Raw genomic sequence first — 9,510 nt, 5'->3', positions numbered from 1 at the left:
TCCAGAAAAAGACCAAATGTAGGTTGAATTGCAAAATCAAACAATTACTGCCTTGTTTTGAAAAATCAATTATCAAGTAGTTTTTTTCTATGCAAAATTAACTTTCTACCTCTCTATCTTTTTCTCCTTAAAAATAGAAAGAATCCTCTCATTATCCTTAACATTTCAGGGTTTGGTTGTCGAAGTTTTTAAAGTTTGATATCTTGGCCTCTTCATAGATTAAACAAAACAAAGTGGACAACTCGGACTAAAAAAAAGTCACTAATGTATTGTATCATATATATAATAATCCGCCAAGACATATCGAATTATATCAACCGAGAAATAAAGTTTTTACTTTGTATATGCATTCACGTACATGCATGCATGTGTACTTTTATACATACTAATGTGTCCATTCAGATGCAAACTATCTTATCGACTGAGATCTTGGTGCCGGCGGTGAAAACTGTGGTCATGAGCTTGCTTTAATCCAAAGTCACCAGTTACTTCTCAAGGTGGTGCCTTTTGTCGCAGAGTTGTTTTGCTTCAATCTTGAGGGCAACAATATGTATGCAATCTTTTCTCTTAGAGGTGGGGTTCTTCCTTTTGACATCGTTGTCCTTCCTTTTCCAAGGTCAGAAGTACGGGAATACCCTCCAACCCCTCCTAAAAAGAGCTTTCTTTGATGGACCTCCCATTAATCTTCCATCACCACGTCCATGACATGTTGCAATTAAAAAAACTGCTACCTTTTAGAATGCAGCATGAGCGTGCTAAAATGACACAAAAAAAACAAAGCTGGCCGTGGATTGTTACTCCGATAACAGAATTCCAAGGCACAGAAGAAGTCTAGCTAGAAGAAACAACTGCGTCCATGCTAAAGACAGAAGCCACCCCCCTCTGTGATCCTGATATAATAGTGAAGGGCGTGCCAAGAAATGCATGCTTTCAGGCTAATAATAGGTGATGCTTGGGGGACCAATATGTAAGGTTGTAGTGGTCCATTGGTGAGCTACATTATTTGAGGCCTTGATGAATAATGACCAGTATAAACTCACCCCATTCCTAGACCAATCACAGCAGAGATGGTGAGGATGAAGCCTCATGCCTCCATCATGTAGCACCAACTCCGCATAAAACAACTGATTCCACGACATCATCGATACTATCCATATTAAGATTCCAATCATGTGAAACTTCAACTTGACACATCATTATATGTGAGCTCAGCAAGAGGAATGAAATTTGCATAACAAACCTATTCCTTCAGCTGCAGTGACTCGAAAAGTGATCAGATTAGTCCATGACCTCCACTTAGAGGAGCCTTTGTACGGAGTCACTATATACTTGGTGATGTTAACAGTGGCCTAGTGATGGTAACAGGGAGTCCCTCACATTCTGAAATCTATTGATACCAATGGCCTGACCACTTCCAAAAGAGATGGAGAGCCTCAAGGAGTCGCACAAAGCCACGACAGTCATGACCATGACTCTCCTATGGTTTGCCATGGTGGTGGAGTTGACAATGGTGAAATTTGTTCCCCTCCTCTTGTTGTCAGGACATTTGTTGCTCATGTTTAGTCTTAGGGAGAATATGGATTGGTGGTCCTATTGGTATACATTTTGCACTTGCCATTGTGGCAGGGCATGGAAAAACAAATAGCTAATGGCCACAAGAGGCCCTTTTCTAAAGCTTGGCTCCCTGCTTGGGAAGTCCACATTAGAGAGGGAGCGAAGAGAGAGGACACATCATTTATTCCACCTAAAACACCAATGGGTCCCTTTCCATTCTGTTGGGGGATTCACATTGCAGTACGGTGGGGTGCACATAATTAGTTTTTTGATGGGCATTTGGTGCTTTGCTTTGGGGGACGCACCACCCACGTGTACCTTTTCCCCGTACCGCTCCTTGCTACCTTCCGCGCCCGGGTTGCACAATGGCTGCCTGCCACGTGTCCATCAATTATTGGGCAGATCCGTGCCATGCCTTCCAACCTTTGTTGGACGCGCTGGCTGTTGGCGCAGGCGGCCGGGATCCATGTTTGGCGCGCAGAGTTCGATAATAGACCGTTTCCTGCTGCCGTGGCGCATCTTCTTATGGACACGTTATCTAATTGAAGATAAGCATGTACTGGGCGTACGACTTTGTGCACCGATTGCATCACGTCATGTCTTATTGCGTTACCTAGGATCTGCTATAACCATGGTCGCATGAATTGTTGTACAACCAGCTTTGAAGTCGTGGGCGAATGTAGATCGCTATAGGTTTTTCCTTTCTCTGAATAACTTCCTAAGCCAATTCAAACACCAGATTCAAAGAAAGGTAAAATGAAATTCATGTGCTAGAATAACTTCCTAAGCCAATTCAAACACCAGATTCAAAAAGGTAGATGGACTTAAATAGTGGAAAGAAGTTAGGGTGGGGAGAGAGAAAAAAAACTTTGGTCCTATGAATGTGTTTGTATAGTGGAAAGAAGTTAGCATGGGGAGAGAAACAAGAAAACTTTAGTCCCTATGAATACACTTGAATAATAGAAAGGAGTTCGCATGGATTCCAGAGTAGGAATCTAGTATCCTAAATTTTTTGCGATTCTAACGCTTGATGTGTCAACTTTATGGTCTAATTTTTCTCTACCACTGGTATCTTGTCATAAAAATCATTTTGATAGAAAACGTATCTCTAAGATGGTTTATATAGGTATATAGATCTCTATGATTTTTTTTCATGCTTGAAAAATGAAATTTATCTACTAGAATGAGCTAGCTTATCCAATTCAATGACCATAACCATCCCCGTATGAAAGATGGGTGGAATATTTGACCAACCCTCAATTAATTTATGCTTGGGAATCAGCCCACATCTAAAAGCACCGGAGGAGAGCAAAAGCATCACATTTTGCCTCCTCCCGCGCCCCCCAACCTAACTCCAATAATAAGATACCGCATACATATACAATGTACGTAAGAACTAAAAATCTAAAGAGGGGAGAGATGATTAGATGTATTTTAAGTTTCCATTGTTTTGGCCGGAAATGGCATTCTGATAAATTACCCCCAAAACGGGGGTAAATCTGGAGAGTCCTAACAAAAGCAAGGGTGGTTCTATATACACCCCCCCCTATTGCTCAGGACACCCCCAAAAATTAAAAAAAAATTAAATACTCTCTACACCCCCCCATTTGCTAAGGACACCCCTAAAAAATTAAAAATTCCTAAATTACCCCCCACCCTCCCCACCCCTCACCTAAATTGCTCTCTACACCCCCAAACCCCCCCACCCCGCTCTTCCCCTCCAAAACACCCGCCGGCTTCTCCCTTCCGCCCAAAAAACCTCGCCTCAAGCACCTCGCCGGCGGCCAAACCCCCTCCGTCTCCCTTTGAACTGTTCCGCCCAAAGCACCTCGCCAACGCCCAAAACCCCCCCGTTCCCCCTTCTCCCTCTCGTCGCCGGCATTCTCCCGATCTCCAACCACCTCGGCTTCTCCCGGAACCACCTCCCGGCCATCTCCCGAGCAACGAGCACCTCGCCGGCGCCTCCACGACCACCTCGAGGTAGCTCCCCCCCCCCCCCTCCCCAAATCGTTCGGCACTGGTTCTTTGAACCAGTGCCTTTGGTTCGGCCCCATGGGGCCGACCAAAATACATTGGTTCGGCCCCATGGGCCGACCCAATGTATCTTGGTCCCCATGGGGCCGAATCCAATGTACAATTCCTATGCCACTCAATATATTTAGCCTCTGATAATTTACCTAATAGATGTTGCATTTCAGACCTCCCGGCTTTCTCTACAACCTTAAACCGTTGACGTACATTGTAGATAGTCTTGATAGTCGTAACATTGAGGGCATCTCTTTCCTTCAATGTGGATAATATGTCCTTTGGACGAACCAAACTCTTCGACATATCCACTAACAATTCCGTCTCCTGCTCAGATAATCTCCCTGCATATGAGTGCCCCTCCAGATTCTCTGCAGCGGGATGATTATGCACTCCACATACGACCAGTAATATCAATCATCCGCAGTATCCAATTTCTTTCCTCTTAATGCAAAAGGGCATCCACACTTCTTTGTCCCACAGGCAGTCTTTATTCGCTTTTCTTTTTTGGTTCGGTACGTCCCACCCCTCTCACAACCTAACGTAATTCTGGGTTTCTTAGAAATGGTACCTGCATCGGATGATTTGATTACAACAACAAAACCATTTCGTCTCCCAGCTTCACGACACCAATTACACAAGTCCTCTCTACTCTTGAAGATCTATACATTAAACAATTTATGTAAGTACACAGTTGTAAAAATAGCTCGCTAAACTAATACAAAATTGCACAATACATTATAATACCTCGTAAGTTGTAAATTCGCTTGTGTAATCCAGTACAAATTCTGATCCAATTATACTCGATTCGGTTGTAGCATAGCCCTACATATAAAATAATTTATCACCAAGAATTAATGAATCAGAGGATCTGTTCGGCACAAAATTCAGCACGGCACGCGATTTGGCACCAGAAGCCTTCTGTTCGGCTGCACAGAGCCGGACAGAAGGCTTCTGTTCGGCTGCACAGAGCCGACAGAAGGCTTCTGTTCGGCACTGTTCAGCCGAACAGAAGCCTTTTGTTCGGCGATCCAGTGCCGAACGGAGCACGAACCGTGAAAAAAAAAAAATTCGAAACAAGGTGGAACACGTACCTTTGCGGCCGATTCTTCGTCCCAAATCACTAGTTGCTTGTCCATGCTTCGAATGGGGCTTAAATCTCCTTCAAAGATCGCCTAAACGATGTAAATGGATCGAGGGGTTTAAGGGGGTTTGAGGGGTGTTTTTTTTTTTTCTTTTCAAAACGAAACGGAGGAGGGGAAGGGGGGGTGTACTGAGAAAATTTCAAGGGTAATATGGTAATTACACTAAAGATTAGTTTGGGTATTTTTTTTTTGGTTTTTGGGGGTGTCCTTAGCAATAGGGGGGTATATAGAACCACCCCAAAAGCAAAGGGGAAGTGGAATGGGGATGGGCGCTAAAGCCTTTGCAGAGGGGAGGGAAAGAGAGAGACCAAACCAAAAGGGTAACCAAAGAAAAAAAAAACACTTTTTTTTGAAATATAAAAGTATTTGTATATTCTTTTTATTAAAAAACATAAAGTTCAGAAAGAATGCGAAAATTTATTAGACGAGAAATAAAATATGGAAACAGGAGAAAAAACAAGAATTAAAGATTAGTAAAAAAAAAGTGAGTTCGTGGGTGGAGAAAGGAGGGAGAGGAAAAAGGTGGAGGAGAAGCATCCAACAATTATTGGCATCGAATGCCGGAATCCGGACTTCCACTGTTTTGCTGAATTCCGGCTGATCTCTCTCTTAGATTTCTTTATAAATTCTTTGTTTTTATAATAAGTTTTGGTGGCTATAAACTGGTGACTGGGTGGCTTCTCTCTTTCTCTGCCTTCTCGTTGGAGAGCAGACGCCCCGCCTCTTCTTCTTCTTATTAGGGCCTCGATTTCTCTCTCTACCTCAGAACAAAGAACAAGGAGATCGTCCGCACAGGTCGCTCTCTTTCTCCCACTTTATTTGATATTTATTCTGGATTTGTCCTGGTTTTTGAGTAGGTTTGAATGCAAAAGATTTTTTGAATGAGATTTGGGTGGATTTAGATCTCCATTTAATCGTTTATTTCTTTCTTTCTTGTTTTCTAAGAGAGTCTTTTGAAGTAAAGTTTTGATTTTGATGAGATGAGAGAGGTCTTCTTGAGCTCTGATGTGATCTTTCTTTGCTTCGATAGGGAAGGAAGGAGGAAAGCTGGTTCGTGGATCACCGGACAGAGTTGTTACAGCTAAACGATTGGATTTTGGCTGTTTTGGACTGTTGAGGCATCCATCCTCGATCGTTTCTGGTTTTCGGTTGGTTTTGTTGAAAGCGGGGTCTCAAGAGATTCTTTTGCAGGTCTGCTTTTCGAAGTTTGATTAGGTGATTTGTTGATTCTTGATACAAGGTTCTCAGGGTGGATTTTTTCGTGGTAGTTGCATTTGTGATCTCGAGGTTTTGGAAGAAATCTTGAGACTACCGTATTTAAAACTTGAACCGTCTGTGATGACATTGTTCTTCTGAGAGATTTCTTGGTAAGAATATGGCAGAAGATCGTAGCATGAATTTTCAGCATGGGGAGTTTTCCCACAATCTTTCTGCAACCAGCAAGTGGTTTCTTTTCAGTCAGGGGCAGTAAACAGCGCAACAGGGATGATCGGCACGAATAATATGATGGGATTAGCAGCACAGCAGGGATGATTCTGGCTAATAATCCTGCAGTGATGATAAATAATGCTTCTTTGATGATCCCACCTAGCAATTCTCCTAGCAATATCCTTCTTGAGCCGGTGCCTGGTCTCAAGCATGGCATAGGGTTGGCTGTCGACTGGTCATATGAAGAATTGGCCGAGTTGAGGGAAGGTCTTGACAGGTAGATTTTCTATTGGTTTTGCTTGTTCTTCTTCACTCCATGCACATATTCTAAATTTTCTTCTCTTTTCCTCTGAAATTTATTAGTTCTCCATATTTCTTCCTTTATGGGTACGATGAATCTGTTGGTGGCGACCTTTTGTTTCTGCCAGGCAACTTATATGTTTCTGAGGTCTAGGTGTTGTCAAAATGAAGGGAAAAAAATATGTGAAGATCACATGCAGGAGTCTGCTTTTAAGTGTTGTGGTTTTTGATATCTATCACTTTCTGTTTGTTCTGAACATTTCACCGAGCCAAACTCTGATTCTTCCTTGATTCAGTGCGGGCCTAGTTTCACATAACTCATGCCTTCTGCAATGTTATTTCATTCATGTGAACAAAGAAAAGCCAGGACTTTTACCGAGCAGTTCTTCTATTGCAGTTTCCGGACATTGCACTGGATTGCATTTGATTAAAGCTGCATTTATCATGTTTTTTCATATATAAGTAGTGTTAGAGTTAATCTAACTAATTCTCTCCTTTAAACAAATGATGCTTGTCCGTTTATTGATTTTTCTTTCTATTTCTACTATTACTTCCATCTTATGATCTGTTATGGGTATCATCCTCCTATGTGCTTCACATATTGATCTGTTCCTTATGGAAATTTTAGATATGCAAATGAACCTAATATCATGAAGTATATCAAGATAGCAGCTAGACTACCTGACAAGACTGTAAGAGATGTTGCAATGAGGTGCCGATGGATGACTGTAAGTATTCCATATGTTATAGAATTAGTTGCATTTTTTAATTTATTCTTCATGATAGCTCATCTATATGCTGTTCTGATTTCCTGTTGCACATGTATTATGATTTGTTATGTCCAATACTTTAGTATTTTACTCTTGTTACATGCATAAACTTATTTAGAGTCAACACTGTCTCACATTTCCAAATGATTATATTGTTGGGACCTGTTGAGTTGAGGTTGATGTGCATATCTTTTTCTTTGATTGTCTTTTCTTGCCTTGCAAAGTCACAACTGAAAGTGTTTATTTATGAAGATACTGATTCATACCCAGCATTGCTATCAAAATAATTGAAACTTGTCAAAAAGTAGTAGTTTTATGGCAAAAAAAAAAAAAACTTTTTGAGGTGCATAATGCATATACAAATGGTACTGGATCACTCCTTTGAATTCAATTATTTTAATTCTCAAAATCAAGGCCTAATGCACAACTTTTTTATGCATGCAAGCATTTCTATTTATAAACACAAGTTGTCTATTCTAACTTACTCATACTCATACTTTTACAACCTCGATTTTCTTTGTTTTTGTTAATATAGTTGTAATTGCATTCACTTAATTATAGAACATTTTCCTGACTTGTAAAGATGCAATTGTCCTTGATATGTGTTGGGTTGAAATTTGCCCGAGGTACCAGTCAGAACTGAAATGGCTAGACAAAGAGAGAGAGCCACCTCATGCGCTCTGGGGTACCTGCACAAAGCCTTGGCTGGGGTTCCGGGCCACCAGCCAAGGCCCTTCGATGGCTAAGTTACAGTTGATCCAGAAGAAAGTCTTGAGTTCTTATATAGCTTATTATAGTCCTCATAAGAATGCCCAGGTAGTGAGGTATGTCCATCCTATCATGGGAGAGATGGTCTTGGCCAGTGGATTCCAACAGGCCGGTCTTGTGCACACAGTTGGGCATCCTTGTGCACGCATTGTGTATGTCCACGGTATGGCCCTTGCAGGTGTGGCAGGGTATGGCCATACCTGGCAGCAAAGCATCAGGCAGCAAGGCATGTCTTGGTCCTAATTGCTTTGTATTGCTCACGGAGGCCTTTCGCTTATTTCTTTTTATAGGTGAGGGTCTCGGCTGTTACCTGTAGTCTCGGGCCGAGCTGTATCAGCTAAGCTGGAGCGGCGTGAATCACGGAATCAAGGTTGACAGGTTGAGGTCGGCTCGGCCTTACGAGGGTCCGAGTCGGCCTGGCCTCTGCCGAGATCTAGCCTGCTCGGCTGGAATTGGTGTTCCATGCTGGAATAGGACGATCCATTTTGCCTGATCGATCAAATGATTTTCTTTTACGGGCCTTATAACCTGGCTCACATGTGTGTATATGGTCTCACATGCTAGTTTGTAGAGTGGTCAGACAAGAGGGGCCCATGTTTATATTGAAACTATGTGCCCCATGTTTTGTTCCTTCTATCTCTTTCACTTTTGACTTGTTTACTCTTATTTACTCTATGCTCACATATATATTTGGATAATGGAGCTTATAGATAGTAGTTATGTAGGACAAAAGTTAATTGCATGTTTGATCTCGTATTGTAAAGGCTATCAGATTTCTGTCTGGTGCCTTAACACGAAACCTCAAATCTTTGCATGGTTTGGAGATTGTTTCTCTCTTTTATGCTGTTTTGTTTTCCTTTTATTTCATTGAGAAAAACTAGTACCAATTTGACCGTAATATTATGCATGGTTTTGTTTGTCCTTATGTGAGACCGACATGTTATGCATCGAGATCATCTCTACATTAAAGGTCACATGGTTGCTGTAATGGATGAATGAATTATGCCAACATATATGTGTTTGTGCGACCATGTTTAATAAGAAGGCATAAAACGACATATTCAAGTGATGCCCTCCATGAAGTGTTCTTTGGTTGATTGTCAAATTATTCTGTGAAATATTGTGAATCAACAATAAAAATTTTGCAAACAGCTGCATGCCCTGCTACTGATATATTTCTGCAGATATGGACTCGAAACTTAGATGATATAGAGTATAATTATATCAATTAATGGGAAAATTATTGACAGTGATCAACCAAATAAAAGGTGATTCTTAGAGCAACAAACAAAGAGAAGCATCACTCCTTTCCTGGCAAGGATGACATTTATGTCTATAAGTGGAGCAAGGTTCCTCTTAAAACCTGTTCTGAAACAATGTGAAGCCATATACAAGCTCTAATGGGATGTTTCATAAAACATCAAAGGAGATTTTGAATGCATCGTGAGTCTTGATAATGATTTTACTAATTGGCACATCGACAAGTCAAGTATGTTTAAAGATCATTAAACTTTTCTTTG

At 41.3% G+C, this 9,510-nt stretch overlaps 1 protein-coding gene across 1 annotated transcript; it reads left to right on the top strand.

Moving 5' to 3' along the window:
* Window positions 1–5,880: 5,880 nt before the first annotated feature.
* LOC120108352 lies at window positions 5,881–7,291 on the top strand (the record flags this gene model as incomplete). The annotated part of the gene is made up of 2 exons (XM_039121936.1): window positions 5,881–6,429; window positions 7,081–7,291. Coding segments are annotated over exons 1-2 (387 nt in total), but the record flags the coding sequence as incomplete, so codon positions are not given.
* Between the last annotated feature and the right edge of the window lie 2,219 nt (window positions 7,292–9,510).

This window comes from Phoenix dactylifera, unplaced genomic scaffold, assembly GCF_009389715.1.
Source record: "Phoenix dactylifera cultivar Barhee BC4 unplaced genomic scaffold, palm_55x_up_171113_PBpolish2nd_filt_p 001289F, whole genome shotgun sequence".
Classification (NCBI taxonomy): domain Eukaryota; kingdom Viridiplantae; phylum Streptophyta; class Magnoliopsida; order Arecales; family Arecaceae; genus Phoenix; species Phoenix dactylifera.
Note: the sequence above shows the minus strand (reverse complement) of the source record. Positions and strands in the feature narration are given on the sequence as shown.